Source organism: Cnephaeus nilssonii, assembly GCF_951640355.1.
Source record: "Cnephaeus nilssonii genome assembly, chromosome: 4".
Lineage (NCBI taxonomy): Eukaryota > Metazoa > Chordata > Mammalia > Chiroptera > Vespertilionidae > Cnephaeus > Cnephaeus nilssonii.
Genome location: NC_137075.1, coordinates 61,895,652 through 61,913,647, shown reverse-complemented (window position 1 = coordinate 61,913,647; position 17,996 = coordinate 61,895,652). Strand labels below are relative to the sequence as shown.

General features: G+C 37.1%; 1 protein-coding gene across 2 annotated transcripts in view; it reads left to right on the top strand.

Moving 5' to 3' along the window:
• Nucleotides 1-17,996, top strand: part of VPS13C (vacuolar protein sorting 13 homolog C) — a 190,577-nt gene that overhangs the window by 134,138 nt on the left and 38,443 nt on the right. For both annotated transcript variants that reach the window (XM_079768767.1, XM_079768768.1), the window contains exons 54-64: nucleotides 646-801; nucleotides 970-1,234; nucleotides 2,396-2,556; nucleotides 5,376-5,497; nucleotides 6,326-6,620; nucleotides 8,896-9,285; nucleotides 11,054-11,158; nucleotides 12,874-13,038; nucleotides 14,548-14,676; nucleotides 14,952-15,085; nucleotides 17,128-17,254. In XM_079768767.1, coding sequence (XP_079624893.1) covers nucleotides 646-801; nucleotides 970-1,234; nucleotides 2,396-2,556; nucleotides 5,376-5,497; nucleotides 6,326-6,620; nucleotides 8,896-9,285; nucleotides 11,054-11,158; nucleotides 12,874-13,038; nucleotides 14,548-14,676; nucleotides 14,952-15,085; nucleotides 17,128-17,254 — 2,049 coding nt within the window. The remainder of the gene's footprint in view (nucleotides 1-645; nucleotides 802-969; nucleotides 1,235-2,395; nucleotides 2,557-5,375; nucleotides 5,498-6,325; nucleotides 6,621-8,895; nucleotides 9,286-11,053; nucleotides 11,159-12,873; nucleotides 13,039-14,547; nucleotides 14,677-14,951; nucleotides 15,086-17,127; nucleotides 17,255-17,996) is intronic.

The window sequence follows — 17,996 nt, the reverse complement described above, 5'->3', positions numbered from 1 at the left end:
TTGGCTGTAAAAAAGAAGGAAATCTTACCTTTTGCAACAGATTCTTATTTTAAAGACAAGAAGCCACTTAACCTATTTCCTAGTTTCTTCCCAGTAAAGTAGAAGTAATATTTATGATCTACTTCTCACTGGAATAGACAGGCTAACAAAGAATGTTTAACAAAGCTTTTGAAATGTTATTAGAGTAAAAACTATGATAAAGTCTGATGGCTGGTTGAAAGCTTATCATATTACTTATTTATAGGTGTTACTGGTAAAAAAATAGAAGGAATTCCAGATATTACCTCCAGCAAGGATCACTTTAAACTTAAGGGTCATCTTAGATTGCTCATCAACTACCAATTAGTCAGGCAACACTGGGTTATAGCTTGCTCTGGGGTGCACACGAGACAAGTATTGTAGCTGACTTTGAGTGCTTTCATGGCATAGTTCTAAACACTTCTCCGTGCCCTTGACTACACATTAAAAGAAAGAATGCTGATCTGTGCTAAATAAAAGTGAAGCACTGAATATTTTTGAAAATGAGACTTGGGGAGCCTTAATATAAAGTGATAAGTTTAGGAGAATTTAACTCTATTGAGAATATTTTAATTTTATTATGAATCGACTAGTAACTTAAACTTGTTATGTTATTTATCCTTACAGGTAAAGAAGAATCCAGTACAGGATAAAAGTTTGATGCCCGGGGATGATTTCATTTTTCTTCCTGAGCCACAAACAGCAGTTCATATTTCTTCAGGAGATACAATGAATATAACAATATCCAAAAGTTGTCTTAATGTTTTCAATAATTTAGCAAAAGTATGTTTGGTTCTTTTTTGGAATATTTCAAATGGAATTTTAAATTGAAACATGTATAGATTATTTTTGTTTGTAATCAAAAGTAGTTTCTAAAATGTGTAGTCATAGTATAATTTTTTTAAAAAATTTCATCTTGCAAAATTTTTGTGATGTTGTGTTCCTTTTCAGGGTTTTTCAGAAGGCACTGCTTCTACCTTTGACTACTCTTTAAAAGACAAGCCTCCTTTTACAGTAAAAAATGCTTTAGGTGTTTCCACTAAGGTGCAACCCAATCATAATCTCAGAGTAATGGGCTCCCCTGAGAAAAATGATATTTATGATGTTGATGCTGGTCAGAATTTGGAATTGGAATATGCCAGCAGGGAACCTTCATGTCAAGGGAAACTATCTATATTGAGCCGTCAAGAAAGCTCCTTCTTCACTCTGACCTTTGGTATGCTATATTTATTTGTTTTATTTATATTTTATAACTTTATTTTTTATTATTGACACTTACAGATATTCCCATTCCCTGGCTCCCCGCCCCCCCAGCTTTGCCCACCTCCACCCAACCCCCACCCCCTCTTCCTTCAGGCCATCACCACACTGCTGTCTGTGCCCAGGGGCTGTGCATATATGTTCTTTGGGTAATCCCTTCACCTTATTTCATCCAGTCCTCCTACCCTCCCGCCCCCACCCTCTCCCTTCTAAAAGCTGTCAGTCTGTTCCATCTATCCATGCCTCTGGTTTTATTTTGTTCATCTGTTTGTTTTGTTCATTAGATTCCACATATAAGTGAGATCATATATTAAGGGCATCTTTGGGATTGTGGGTGTGGGCTTATTTTTGACAAAATATGGAAAAAATATTTTATTGAATATGCCTTTGGAGATGACATTTCTAAAGGCTTGAAACAAATATTTGATAAACTCATGTCTCTTTTTTCTTCCTTTAAACTTGAGAAAATTAATTTAATTACCTTAGAAACTACATTAATTCTATGTTTTTAAACAATGCAGTATGTGATATGTTTCAATAAGGATGGGAGTTCAATGAGGAGAGAAAAGTAACGATATTCAGAAGTCCTAAAATATTGACAGTAATTATTACCACCACAAACAAAAGTTCCTATGTGGTTGAGGGGATATGGAACAATTTAGATTTTGTTACTTTATTTTTTAAAGAAAACATTTTACTGCCCAGCAATTAAAAGTATTCAAACATGTATTTTCTATATAATTTTATTGTGAGTTGATCCATGTTAAATAAAATGTTACTTTTCATCATTTGCTTCAATTCATGTCTTCTTGATCAATTCTTTGTTTTCCTTCCAAAATGTCGCATGCCACACCTGAGGCAATGAAGAATTTCTAAACACAACAGTGTTACTTTATTTTAATATATTTACAACACCAAAAGAAATTATTTTGGGTCCTATATATTTACAATAATAGTTCATTTTCTTTCTTTGCTAGTTCCTATGTCTTAGACAAGCATATTGTGTAGTTATTTCTAGGCATGAAGGAGAATACTTGTCGTTACTTTTAGACAGGATTATTCTGAGAAATGTAATTAAATTAATATTTGGATGCTTCTCACTTATGCTCTGTCTTAGTACCTCATGGATATACAGAAGTTGCAAAAATCCCTGTTGCCAGACCTGGTCGGCAGTTGTACAATGTACGGAATCCCAATGCCAGTCATTCTGATTCAGTCTTGGTACAAATTGATGCAACTGAAGGGAATAAAGTGATCACCCTTCGCTCTCCTCTTCAGGTAATGTATTAAACTGAACTGTGTCCCTTTAAGTATATCGATTAATATTAAATAATTTGGGTAAATATAGGAATATAATAAAACTTCATTAAGTTATTATTGATTATCTTATCCTCTCTAATAAAATGGTAATATGCAAATTAACCATCACTCCGCTACATAAGCCACACCCACCAGCCAAGCCATGCCCATCAGCCAATCAGGGCGAGTATGCAAATTAACCCCAATCCAAGATGGCTACAGCCACAGAGAGCAAGGTTTCCTAGGTAACAGAGTAAGCCAAGCTTTCCATAGCCGTTGCAGGCCTAAGCCTCCACTCAAGCTACAAAGTTTCAATTATAGAAGGTTAACAAATTCAAACAAATGGCGGCAGAATGGAGCTTGAGAGAGCAGGCCAGGGTTGCCGGCGGCAACAGGGGAAGCAAAGCTTTCCGCGCACCCTGGCTGGGCTCACCCGCTTAAGGCAACCAAGTTTCAATTGTAGAAGGTGAATTAACTGCCACAGAAATGGCTGCCGGAGCCCCAGGCTTGGCTCCGCTCCAGGCTACAAAGTTTCAATTGTAGAAGGAAAATGAATTCCAGATACCAGGGCCTCCCCTTGGGTTGCCAGGGGGCGTGGCCGGCCTGCAAACCACCACAGGCCCCTCGCTCAGGCCGCCCCACACCCCAAGGGAACCCCCACCCTTATCTGTGACACCCTTCATGGCAAACCAGCTGGCCCCCACCCGTGCACCAGGCCTCTATCCTATCTCATAAAAGAGTAATATACAGATTGATCATCACTGCAACACACAATATAGCTGCTCCCATGTGGTCAAAGATCCTGCCCCCATGTGGACACAAGATGGCCAGCAGGAGAGGGCAGTTGGGAGGCACCCGGCCTGCAAGGGAGGGCAGTTGTGAGGGACCAGGCCTGCAAGGGAGGGCAGTTGAGAGGGACCAGGCTTGCAAGGGAGGGCAGTTGGAGGTGATCACCCTGCAGGAGAGGGCAGTTAGGGGTGACCAGGCTGGCAGAGGAGGGAAGTTGGGGGCAAACAGGCTGGCAGGGGAGCAGTTAAGCATCAACCAGGCTGGCATCGGAGTGGTTAGGGGGTGATCAGGCTCGCAGGCAGAAGCGGTTAGGGGCAATCAGGAAGGCCGGCAGGCAAGCAGTTGGGAGTCAGCAGTCCTGGATTGTGAGAGGGATGTCCCAGATTGGAGAGGGTACAGGCTGGGCTGAGGGACAACCCCCTGCCGTGCACGAATTTCGTGCACCGGGCTTCTAGTATATATATAAAAGGCTGATATGCAAAGTGTCCCCTTGGAAGTTTGACTGGAGTTCGATTGCTCTCTATGACATGTGCTGACCACAGGGAGCAGTGCGGAACAAAGGAAGGCCCTGGCCGGCAGCTGGAAGGCCCCGATCAGCCCTGATCGCTGGCCAGGCCTTAGGGACCCTACCTGTGCACTAATTTCATGTACTGGGCCTCTGGTTTAGAAATAAATAACAGATTGAACTAGCTACTATTTCCTATACAATTTGCTTTTGTAATATTCTTTATTTTAAATGTCTGATTAAGACAATTTTGCTAATTTAAAGCCCATTTTTCTTCCCTCACGGGCTTAATTTTAATGAAGCTTTTTGCTATTCCTTAAAGATTCAGAACTGAGCAATTTTATATAAATTGTTTGTTAAATAGGATAACATTTCATTCTGTTTGTGTATTAGTTGGAATTGAATTTTTCAAGTATGTGTGAAGGAATATTGGAATGCTCTACCCAGATCCCTACCCCTAAATTTTTAAAAAAATATATATATTTTTATTGATTTCAGAGAGGAAGGGAGAGGGAGAGAGAGATAGAAACATCAATGATGAGAGAGAATCACTGATTGGCTGCCTCCTGCACGACCTCCACTGGGGATCGAGCCCACAACCCAGACATGTGCCCTGGCTGGAATCGAACCCGGGACCCTTCAGTCCACAGGCCAATGCTCTATTCACTGAGCCAAACTACTCCTAAATTTTAACATCTTACTCTATATGATTATTTTCTTTTATACCTTTAAGGCTTTATCCATTTTTTCCTTTTCTGTGCATTATTGCAGATTTTAGTATATAGTCAGAAGAATTTCTTCCTATCTATAACATCAGATAAAAAGGAAATGATTTCAAATTTTGGCTATTGCTAGCTCTCAGTTTGCTATTAGTTCAAGCCTAAATCACATTGTAGTAAAGAAAAGAGAGTTGTACTTTTTTCTCATAATTCCTTTTCTATCCTTTTCAATATAGTCATGTAGTACATTGAGAAAAGGTTTTAATGGAGAAAGTATTATGCCTGAAATCTTCAGTTTAATATATATTTGAACGATAACATTATACACTAACAATAGACATCAGTATGGCCAGGCCTGCGTGGTTCAGTGGTTGAGTGTTGACCTATGAACCAGGAGGTCACAGTTCCATTCCCAGTCAAAGCATACACCTGGGTTGCAGGTTCAATTCCCGGTAGGGAGCATGCAGGAAGTGTCTGATCAATGATTGTCATCATTGATGTTTCTGTCTCTTTCTCTCCCTCTCTGAAATCAATAAAAAATATATTAAAAAAATAAATATCAGCATGTAGTAGAGTATGGAATATCCTAATAATTTTTAACTGCCACTTCAACATCCTTTCATGTATATAGCACTTAAGTGTTCTAAAAATTTTCAGTGACGAATAAAAATGTTCCAATATTGGCCTTGAAACTTTTTATATGTAAAAGTAATTGTGTGCAGTTCACATTTTTCTTTTGAACTTCTGCATCTTTTTAAACAGTGTTTGTCTTTTTTATCCAACAGATTAAAAATCATTTCTCTATTGCATTCATCATCTATAAATCTGTTAAAAATGTTAAGTTATTGGAGCCCATTGGAATAGCAAGACCTGAAGAGGAGTTCCATGTTCCTTTAGATTCATATAGGTAGGTACTTCCTTGAATATATTAAGCTTTTAAAAGTTCATAATGTATATATTTTTTTAATTCTATGAATTGGGGACTTATATTTTAGAAACAATAGCCTTACAGTTTTATTATCTAATGATCTGTAAAAGTAGCTTTTAGAGATATATGGGGTTACAGAGATACACATTTATAGTATCATTGAATCTACCAGATGAAAATTTATTGTATATTTTATGTTTTAGAATCTTCTTAGACCTGTTTTTATTAGATTGTCTTTGTATTTGAAATGACTTTAAAAAAATTATCATTGTTACCCTGGCCAGTTTGGCTCAGTGGTTAGAGTGTCAGCCAGGAGGCCCTCACGTGTTTGATTCCTGGTCAAGGGCACATACCTGGGTTAGGGGTTTGCGCCCTGCCCTCAATCTGGGTTGCATGTGGGAGGCAACCAGTCGATGAGTCTCTCTCACATTGATGTCTCTCTCTCTCTCTCTCTCTCTCTCTCTCTCTGTCTCTGTCTCTGTCTCTGTCTCTGTCTCTATCTCTATCTGACTCTCCCCTTTTTCCCTTCCTTCCACTCTCTCTAGAAATCAATGGGAAAAATATACTCGGGTGAGGATTAAAAAAAATTATTGTTTACAGAGAGGTTTTCCCCCCAGAACATTTCTCCATCTGTTAGCATTGTGACTGCGCAAGTTTCTGTAATCTTTCTTAGCTTTGGTTTTCTCACTTGTAAAAATAGGGTTAATAGTGCTTACCTTGTAGAGTTAAGAAGAAGATTTAATGAGATTCTTTTTTTTACATTCTCAATAAAAACTTTTTTCTCTACCCTGCTTTCTTTTTCTGTAGATGTCAATTATTTATTCAACCAGCTGGTGTCTTAGAGAATCAATACAGAGAATCCACCACTTACATTTCCTGGAAGGAAGAACTTCACAGGAGCAGGGAAGTCAGATGCATGCTGCAGTGTCCATCAGTAGAAGTCAACTTCTTACCTCTCATAGTCAATACAGTTGCTCTGCCTGATGAGTTAAGCTATATATGTACACATGGGGAAGACTGGGATCCAGCTTATGTTATTCATCTTTACCCTACCCTCACTTTGCGGAATCTTCTCCCATATTCCCTAAAATATTTACTTGAGGTATGTTTCTTGCATTTTGTTTGATTTTTATTATTGCATGGAGTGAATTCTAATTTTTTTAAATAATATTTTTAGTTGAAGTTAGTGTTTTACATAGCATATTTATAATGCATTAATCCTATATAATAAAGAGATAATATGCAAATTGACCCGTATGCCATCACAAGATGGTTGCCTACTACCAGGCCAGCAGGGGCATTAGTGAGGCACGACTAAATGACTGAACAAGCAGGCTGCATGGAGTGACCAGGTCGGCAGGGGCGTTAGTGAGGGACGACCAAATGATTGAACAAGCAGGCTGCGTGGGGCGACAAGGCCGACAGGGGGTGGGGGCTGTTGGGGGCAACCAGGCCAGCAGGGGGGCAGTTGGGGGCGGCCAGGCCGGCAGGGGGTTAGTGAGGGACAACTAAACGACTGAATAAGCAGGCTGCGTGGGGTGACCAGGCCAGCAGGGGGGTTAGTGAGGGACGACCAAATGACTGAACAAGTCGGCTGCATGGGGCAACCAGGCCAGAGGGGGGGGCAATTAAGGGTTACCAGGTCAGCAGGGTGTCAGTTGGGGGCGACCAGGCCAGCAGGGGGTACAGTTAGGGGCAACCAGGCTGGCAGAAGGGGTCAGTTGGGGGCAACCAGGCTGGCAGGGGGGCAGTTGGGGTGACTAGGCTGGCAGAGGGGGGGCAGTTGGGGGCAACCAGGCTTGCAGGGGGGCAGTTGGGGTGACCAGGTCGGTGGGGGGGGGCAGTTGGGGGCAACCTGGCCAGCAGCAGGGGACAGTTACAGGAGACCAGGCTGGCAGGAGGTGCAGTTAGGGGCAATCAGGCCAGCACGCAGAGACAGTGAGGGGCGATCAGGCTGGCAGGGGGAGGGCAGTTAGGAGCGACCAGGCAGGCAGGCAAGAGCCAGCTGTCCAGGCTTGTGAGAGGGATCCTGGATTGGAGAGGGTGCAGGCTCGGCTGAGGGGACCTCCCCCCCACCCCCCGTGCATGATTTTTGTGCACCAAGCCTCTAGTAATCACAGCAAAAATTAGTATAGCATTATTTGGTGCCCGCCACTATACTGTGTGTTGTAAGTGTATTAATAAATTTAGTCCTTAAATAACCTCCTGAAGTAGGTACTCTTTTTAGACCCATTTTTCAGGTGAAGAAACTGAGTCACAGTGGGCTGGAGTGACAGGCTCAAGGTTCTACAGCTAATAAATTGTAGAGCTGGAATTTGAACAGAGGCAGTTTGCCTCCTTGTTCCCTATCACCTAACTCTGCTGCATCTGTCATAAATTAAGAACCATAATAATTTATCTATTTTTGTAATTTTTTATTTTTAAATTACAGTTGACATACAGTATTTTATTAGTTCCAGGTAAACAACTTAGTGATTAGACATTTATGAAGTGATCACCCCAATAAGTCTAATTCCCATCTGACACCATCCATAGTTATTGTAATAATATTGACTATAATTAAGTAAAAATCTATTAGCTGAAGGACAGAAAAAAACCAGAGAAAATATTTTATCTTAATTCTAAAGTTAATTTTAAAGTTAATATGATTATTTTTTCCCAGTTTTTATGGAACTTAAAAATAATTACTGTCCGTGTTAAGAAATAATTGGGAACATTTTCTAGTAATGAAGTATTATAAATATTTTTAAATCTCTGTATGTCACACATTTTAACATACACAAGTCTGGGAAGTGTTTGAAAACTAAATTATTTATTTTCTTTATCTGACAATTAGCCAAACCTGATTTGTGAAGACTAAAATTAATTAAATGAACTAAATAGTATTTATACTAGAGAAGCCTTCAGTAAAAATGCCTAACTTATTACGTTATTTTTCATTTAAAAAATCCTATTTTACTTAGATAGCTTGTCAGAATAGTTTGATATAACTTTTCTTTGTCTATTTATGTGGAAACTATTAGGCATAGTATGTGAATGGAGGATGAAGCTGAATCTGTCACTCAATTAAATGGCTTATTTAATGACATAGCTTTTAATGGACAATAGCCAGGGCTCCTAAGTCTATGATTCTTGTCAAAGATCTGACTTTTTTTTTTAACTTATGGCCAAAAGACCTTTTCTGCCTTTGGTTATGATTTAGTGTTTTATTTTTAGGCCTTAATGATTAGTGGCTATTCGTATAATATGTTACTTTATTGAAAACTTGTCAATTAATCTGTATCTGGTAGGATACTTAGCATTTATATAATATACAGTGCTGTTATTGCAGAGGTTTAAAAAATCACTAAGCAAATTCAGTCTTTGTTTGTTTTTAGGGAACAGCAGAAACTCACGAGCTAGCAGAAGGCAGTGCTGCTGATGTTCTACATTCAAGAATAAGTGGAGAAATAATGGAATTAGTTCTGGTGAAATATCAGGGCAAAAACTGGAGTGGACATTTCCGTATATGTGATACACTTCCGGAATTCTTTCTTGTGTGTTTTTCTTCTGACTCTACAGAAATGATGACAGTCGACCTGTCAATACATGTCAGAAGAATTGGCATTCGGATGGTGCTATCTGTCTTTAGTCCCTACTGGCTAATCAACAAGACTTCTCGGGTTCTCCAGTATCATTCAGAAGATATTCATGTGAAACATCCAGCTGATTTTAGGGATATTATTTTATTCTCTTTCAAGAAGAAGAACATTTTTAGTAAAAATAAGGTGTGTATTTGTTGATATAACAAGTTAAAATAAGTTCCTATTTGGAAACTAGGGAGTCGTTAGCCTCTCCTAACATCATGCTTAACCTGTTTGCTAAGTGCTGTTGATACGATTTAGGTCTAAAAGACTTGTAAGGAATACATAGTGGGATGTTAGGAACTAACAACAGCTGTCTCCAAGGCTGAGTTACCCTTTTCTCTAGTGCCCCTAGAATTACTTCTGCTCTTGAAGTAGCGTTGGTAGAAAGCTTGGTTTTATGTAGTTTATCAGTGATGAAATGACATTTCAAAAGATAAACAGTTGAATTTGGCGTATATTACCTGAGCCCTTCTATGTATGAAGCACCAAGCCAGGCCTTTGAGAGAGAAACTAATGCCTATGCCTGGTCCTTTTTTTATGCTCTGGCAGACTCTTCTTTCTTTTTCAGACTCATATCTTGGTATTGCTCACCACACACTTCCCAAGTACTTACCTCTAGGTCTTTGTATATTCATCCTCTGCCTAGAATGCCTCTTCTATGATTTTCCTGTCTGCCTCATCTTTTCTGGTTATTTACTTTTCATCCTTTGACATTCTGCTCAGATCTGATGTATGTGAAGGATTTTCTGGCCAAGATATTCCATCCATGTTCTCTTAGGGCAGTGATCGGCAAACTGCGGCCCGCGAGCCACATGCGGCTCTTTGGCCCCTTGAGTGCGGCTCTTCCACAAAATACCACGGCCTGGGAGAGTCTATTTTGAAGAAGTGGCGTTAGAAGAAGTTTAAGTTTAAAAAATTATGGCTCTCAAAAGAAATTTCAATCGTTGTACTGTTGATAGTTGGCTCTGTTGACTAATGAGTTTGCCAGCCACTGTCTTAGGGCATGGTTCTCAAATTTCAGTGTGCATTAGAATCACCCCTAGAGGGCTTTTAAAATAGATTGCTGGGCCATGCCCTCATAATTTGATTCAGTATTTCTGGGTGGGGCCTGATAATTGCATTTCCAATAGATTCCCAGGTGATGCTGATGGTGTTGGTCCCGTCACCACACTTTGAGAACCACTGTCTTAGAGTGCTGGTTCATTCTAATACATGGTATTATAATAACTGCTTATCTGTCTGACCTTTGGTTGTCCTCAGGTTTTGTATAAGGTTTTGTATAATATGGTTGGGTGGGTGGAGCTTAATACAGGAATACAGTTAGGTCTCTTCTATAAAACTCTTATCTACATCCCATAGCCAGAATAAACTTTTTACCCTCTCACCTTGGTATCATTTTGTACCTTTTGTATGGCTCTTAGCACATTGAGTCTTGCATCATAATTAGTATGTATTTCCTATCTCTCTGTTTAGTTGGAAGCTCATTGAAGAGAGGAATTGTGTCCTATTGTCCATTCTGCTTATCACGATGCCTTTTATTTAACATTGCTGGATAATGTTAGAAGCTAAATTCTGTGCTATAACTTTATTTCTTAGCTCTATATCATAAGTCTGACACTGGAAAATATTTTACATTTTAGTTCTTTTTAAAACAGCAGAAGGTCTTATTGGTATAGATCTTTAAATTCAATATACTCATTGCATAGGTAAATGAGCAGGTCAGAACATTGCTTTTATTGTATTGACCCCCAGAGTTTTGTGGTTCTGATACCCATTTGCAGTATGGCTTTAAATATATTTTCCTGTGTCCCATGATACTAAATTTCTAGTGGTCTAGCAACTTTCCATCCAATAAAATTAATATAGTCTTTTAGGTTTCTTATATGATGGTATGTGTTCTCTGGTCTAGGTACAATTAAAAATTTCAACTAGTGCCTGGTCCAATGGCTTTTCATTGGATACAGTGGGAAGTTATGGATGTGTGAAGTGTCCTGCCAACAATATGGAATACCTGGTAAGATTCTGTTTATTTATTTACCTTTGAATTTATTCGTATGTTTTTCAGCAAAACAGCTGGATCTTGAGTACAGACATTTTATTTATTTATTTATTTATTTGAGAGTTTATATTTTATTATCAATTTTCCAAACCATCATATTATTTATCCACTGACTGGCAAAGTTTTCACAAAATGTTTATACAGGTTTAGTTTTCTTCTTTCTTTCATTCTCACCCCCACCCCAGGGAAAAACTAGCAAACTTTATATCCACTGAGTTCCAAAAGTCACCCCCAATTTTACTTCATAAAAACAGCTTTTCAATAAGACAAATTCTTTAATTCTTAGGGTATTCTACCCATTCATTAATGTGCCATTTAACTTTTTCCAGACCAGAATTAAAAATAATTTGTGCAGAGAAAATGGGCAGAAGAAAACAATTCACCAAAGAAGTGAAAATTAGCTATGAAATCAACAACCAGTCCAAGACTCTTTCCTTAAGAAACACACAACTCACAATCTTAGAATCTAGCATTTTAGGGAGAAAAACAAAAACAAAAATTGAACTATGATCTTAAAGATTTGGGGTTTTAACTGAATAGATTCTTAGCCAGATGATAAACCAGATATAATCAAGCTAGAAATTGTTGCTGCTCTCATTTAGTTGCTGTTATTACAAAGGGTCACTTATTTTAAGAAAAGAAAACACCAACACTAAAATTTATGTTTAGGGTCTTTACTCTGTTATTGTCACATTAAATAAAGCAAGAACCCAGAAGTTACAACTATTCTGGCAAATTCAAACGATAAATGCTTAGTGGAGATAGTTCAAATGTGAAATTATAGAATAATTTTAGTAGTCTTATGCCATCTTAAAAAGATGTGAACATTTCAGAAAGAAGCTTTGCCATCAATGCAACTTAATAGAATCAAATATTCTAATGATATTGAATGCTTTTCACATATTAGGAAAAATTATCAGTATGGAATATTTACTCCAGTTTATTTTTATCAATAACTTAAATTAATAATAACATAAGGAGATGATGTAAGTCTATAAACTTTTTAATTCAGAGTATTATATCTCTATAAATTTCTATGGCCACTTAATACCATAGCAAAACCAGAATTTGTCAAAGTTTAAGACAGTGAGTTGAATCTATCCAAGTAAGCAACTTGGTAAATATTAATCATATGCTAGAATCCTCCTTCCATTCTACTCCCTGCCAAGCATTTCTTAAATCTTTAATTTGACTGAAAATTTGAGCAACCTGATACTAGTTGGCCTGTTTTAGTTCCACTTTGAAATTTTCATCTTACGTTATTAACAGCAGAGATAATAAATGCAGCAAAACTTGATCCTTTACACTAATTTAAAACAACTTATGTTTGGAATGTTAAAAAGTAAAGAATACAAATAAATTAAATCTGTTATTACAAGTAATCATTAGTTAAATTTGCCAGTTGATATTTCTTGAGTTGATTTTTGATGTAGCCAAACTAAAAACCAAAATTTTTCTTATTAGTGAGAAGATAATCATTAATGGGATATGGCTTTAGTAGTTACTTTATAGTAGTTACTTTAAGAAATCATATTTTAAAATGTTTTAAGAAGTCTCTGTGTGAATGGTGTGTGTGTGTGTGTGTGTGTGTGTGTGTGTGTGTGTGTGTGATTCAAAGAAGCTGTATAAAGTATTGGGAAATGATAAGCTTGTTTGTTTCCTTTCCACAGGTTGGTGTTAGCATCAAAATGAGTAGTTTTAATCTTACACGAATAGTTACTCTGACTCCCTTTTGTACCATTGCAAATAAGTCATCATTAGAACTAGAAGTTGGTGAAATTGCATCTGATGGCTCAATGCCAACTAATAAGTGGAACTATATTGCTTCTTCAGAGGTAAACTTTTCCTTTAATATAACTGGCTCCTAAAATGTACAAATAAATATGGACATATAAATAAGAGTTGTATATACCTCTTTGCCGTACTCACTTTGCTATCATATTTGTGTGTTAAAATATGACAGCCAACTTTGAAAGACTTTTCTTACGCAATGTAAGCATAGGTTAAAAAAGAAAATGGTTGCTGATATTTACCACTAGCACAGTCAATGTGGTTAATACTAATTCTCTAGTTCTTCCTATCTGTATAGAATGGGATATAAAGATAATATAAAAAAGTTTTATCTCAGTAGTTAAGATAATGTATTCTGTATTTAAGTAGCTTATAATCTTGTTGGGGGCTTAAGACTCATAAATTAACACATGGAAAAAGAAGATAGTCTATACCAAGTTATAGGTGGTTATAAATTTCTGAATAGATGAGCTGGAAGTCTCCTTGAAAATTTCCTAAAATTCAATCCTTATACTTTACAGAGAAAGACATTTAATCTCATACTTATCTAAGGTTAATAAGATTATTGGAAATTGTGGTCATTGTGGTATACATCAAAGGGGAAAGTTTCATAGAAGAGGTGAGATTTGAATTAAACTTTGTAGGCTGGGAGTAAGATTTGAGGAAGTGAAGAGAATAAGGGTATGAGTAGGGGAGGGGACAGGTACAAAGACAAGAATTTGAATTTACCTGAGTTTTCAACCAAACGAGCTGACTTTAAGGATAGAGCCATTCTTCTATACATCTCAAAAAAATTCTAAAATCATTAAAAAAAATACTTAGCAAAAGTTTAAGAAGAATGATTCTAAATATAATACAAACAGATTGAGAGCACTAAGAGGCATGCACTTTCCAAGGCACTTAGAATGATCCCCGCAGACTTGGCAACACCTGCTCACTATCTTTTTATCTTTGATGTGGGTTTGGTGACAGTAGTATTTTTATTCAGAAATAGAACTTCCTCAATATTCTATAACAGACATTTTGTATTAGGAGCTAAGATCTCAGTTTTATAGATAAGAAAACTGAGGTTCAAAAGGTATATGATTTGATTCAAAACAAGCAGCTGGGAAGATGTTAGTAGTACTCGTAGCAAGGTCTATAGACTCTCCTCTGCCTTTAGATATCTTTCTGGTTTATTCTGGATAAGATAATCTGAAATAATTCAAAGTGCATTAAGGAATTTAAGTAAGATATGCACAAAGAGTGTTATTAAGATTATAGTTTTTAAATACTTGAGATATTTGAGGCATTCTTAATCAGTAAGCTCTTCAGTTTCTCATATTGTAATAATTTCATAAAGATGTATAGACTAATATATCTATATTCATCTTTGATTTCATAAATAGTCATTATATTATCAATCATGTTAATATGAGATGTAGAGGGAATATTTTAAGGAACTTAGTAATAATTGAAACAGGATCCTATTTAGAAGTGAAAACTTAAATAACCACTGTCTTATTTATACCACAGAATTGTTTTAAGACTGATGTTAACTTTTCTATTTTTAGTGTCTTCCATTTTGGCCTGAAAATTTGTCAGGCAAACTTTGTGTGAGAGTAGTAGGCTGTGAAGGATCCTCCAAACCATTCTTTTATAACCGACAGGATAATGGCACTCTATTGAGCTTAGAAGATCTGGTACGTTTTCATGTTTTAAAATAAAGTATCTCTGATTTATAAAATTTGCTTTAAAATATTTTATTAAAACATGCCTTAAAATCTACTTTTAATTATATGAAGGTACTACTGTATCAATATGCCATGCCATACATATATTTGTAAGAGATCAGAGCCAGTGTGCTTTTCATAAGAAATTAAGAAAACCTTTTTGTGTCTACATAGTTGATTGAAATTCTAAATATAAGTGCATGTTAAAGCATTACCTCAAATGTACTTTTCCCCCCCTATTATAGAATGGGGGTATCTTGGTGGATGTAAACACTGCTGAACATTCAACGGTCATAACCTTCTCTGATTACCATGAAGGATCTGCACCTGCTCTGATAATAAACCATACACCCTGGGACACCCTCACATATAAACAGAGGTATGAACAAAAAGAGCTCATGGAAAATTTTATTTTCTTCTGCTGGCCCCAAATTCCTCTAGAAAACACTTGAGACTAAATGTGTTCTACGTTCCGAATATGTTCAGTTTAGAAAGGTAATATGGAACACATATGTTGTTTACTACTAATACCATCAGCAGGTTTTGAGAGAGTATTCTATAATCAAACACAATATTTCTGCAGCAAAATTTATGAATATTTATACCAATTGGGATAAATAAAACTATTAATAGTCTCACATCGTTTTTTCAGATCAGGTTTTGCTGCCAAATGACTGTCAAAACCAAACTAATAGAAAAATCTTCGGACTTTTGGAGTTTTCTAAATTTCAGAATTGCATTTAAGCAATTGTGAATCTGTTTAAACATTATTCTTCTTTTGTAATCTGATGATGCTTAGTGAACCTCTCCCTATAAATTTATATCCAGTTTTTTATTGATAGGGGTAGTAAAAGATTAAATGGGAGGACATTGAGTAGATAGTCTTGTTGACTATATAGTACACACTGATGATGCCATCTATATATATAAAAGCCTACCATTCGATCGGTAGCTATGATGCACACTGACCACCAGGAGGCAGACACTCAATGCACAGGCATGGAAACATGGAACAGACTGATGAATCTCAGAGGAAAGGGGGGAGGAGGAGGGCAGAAAGAGATTAACTTAAGATCTTACATGCATACTAGAGGCCTGGTGCACGGATTCGTGCACCAGTGGGGTCCTTTAGCCTGGACTGTGGGGATCAGGCCGAAACCAGACTGGTGCAGAGATTTGTGCACTTGTGGGGTATCTTGGCCTGGCCTGCAGGGATTGGGCTGAAACTGGCTCTCCAACATCCCCCGAGGGGTCCCGGATTGCGAGAGGATTCAGGCCAGGTCGAAGGACTCCACCAGTGCATAAATCTGTGCACCGGGCCTCTAGTTATATAATAATGGATGATACCATTATATAATAATAGTTTTAAACCCTTATAGTATATAACATTATGTATTTGCAGAGAATTATTATAAATCTGCAAGGCATTGCTTTATTATAAAGTAATTCTACCTATATAATTATATATATAAAAATATAAAATAATGCCTTACAGATTTGTCTATTCTTAACTCTCATGGCTTGAATGCACTGAGAGATTTAAAAGTGCAGATTGAGATGGAAACCTAATAGTGTTACTTTTTATTTTTTTAGTTCTCGGAAAAGTTGTTTATATTATGTGGACGAATACTTTTTAAAAAAAAAAGTATATTTCTTTATTGATTTCAGAGAGGAAGGAAGAAGGAGAGAGAAATAGAAACATCAATGATGAGAGAGAAGATTGGCTGCCTCCTGCACGCCCCCCACTGGGGATAGAACCCGCAACCCAGGCATCTGCCCTTGGCTGGAATTGAACCCAGGACCCTTTAGTCCTCAAGCTAATGCTCTATCCACTGAGCCAAGCTGGCTAGGGCTGGCCAATACTTTTTAAACTTCAATGATAAATTTCAAGTTCTCCTGGAAATCTTGTTAAAATGCAGATTCTGATTTAGTAGGGTTTAGATGGGGTCCAGGATTTTGCATTTCTAGCAAGCCCAGTTAATGCTGATGCTGCTGGTCCACAGACTGCACTTGGAGTGGCGACAGTATGGACCCAATTATTTTTTTTCTGTGACACATATTTCTATGAATTTTATTTGATTAAAAGCTTACATTTAAGCACTAGTGCTACTATTCACAGCTTTTTTTTTTTTACAGGTGTACTCTGACATACCAGTTTGTTTACCTTAATGAATTCTATTGGTGTGATCATCCTTGCATCAGTTTAGAGAGTACACTGAAACCTCGGAAAGAGAAATATTCTGTTACCTCCTGCTTCAAAACCATTAGTTTACTGGGCTTTTAGGCTATTTATTTTTAAGCAGAGTTGTGTTTAATTATTAAAGGCAATTTTATAAGATTTCTGTGCCAGTTTCTATCTCAGTAAAACATAGTCTTGGTTTCGCAAGCTGATATTTTAATCTTCCACCGGTTGTGTTTCAGTGGATTACAGGAAGAAGTGGAATTGCTGCCAAGACAAGCTCGACTTTTTGCCTGGGCAGATCCTACGGGTACCAGAAAACTTACATGGAGATATGCAGCAAATATTGGGCAACATGATTTATTAAAGGTATCATTTGATGTGAATCATGGCAAAGGAAGTAAACAAGCTAGCTTCACACAGATATCTTTAGTTTTTGAACTAAAAATGAATTGGAAATATTTCAAAATAGATTACTTTTGGACTTTAGATTGCAAATAGTTCATACCAATATTTAATCTATAAGATATGTCAAAATAACTCATTTATAATTTCAAAAATAGCCCCACTTCATCTTGTCTAAATAAAGATTAGCAAAGCACTTTTTTATCTACCTGTTTTTAAAAGGAAGGAATTTTAAGGCTAAATGAAAAACAACTTTATTTTGAACATACACATAGCACTGTTGGCTGTGAGATTTTTAGGCATGCTTTCCAATCAAGGCCATATGTTTTTTAATTAAAAGAGTCCTCCCACTCTGACCCCACCCCTTTCCCTCTGGCCATCATCACACTGTTGTGTATGTCTATGTGCCATGCATATATATTCTTTGGCTAATCCCTTCACCTTCTTTCATCCAGTCCCCTCCTCGCCCCCCCCCCCCCTTACAGCTGTCAGTCTGTTCCATGTATCCATGCCTCTGTTTCTAACAACAACAAAACTATTTCCATACTCTTGTTAACATCCTTTATTTGTTTTTTGTTTTTTCCAAGAAAGCAAGAGATGAAAAGCACGTAGTAGGTACTTGTACTACCTGTTGAAATTAACTGTGATTATATTATGTTAAGCCCAGATGAAGAGGAATCATTATTTTAATCTCTGAAAACAGTAA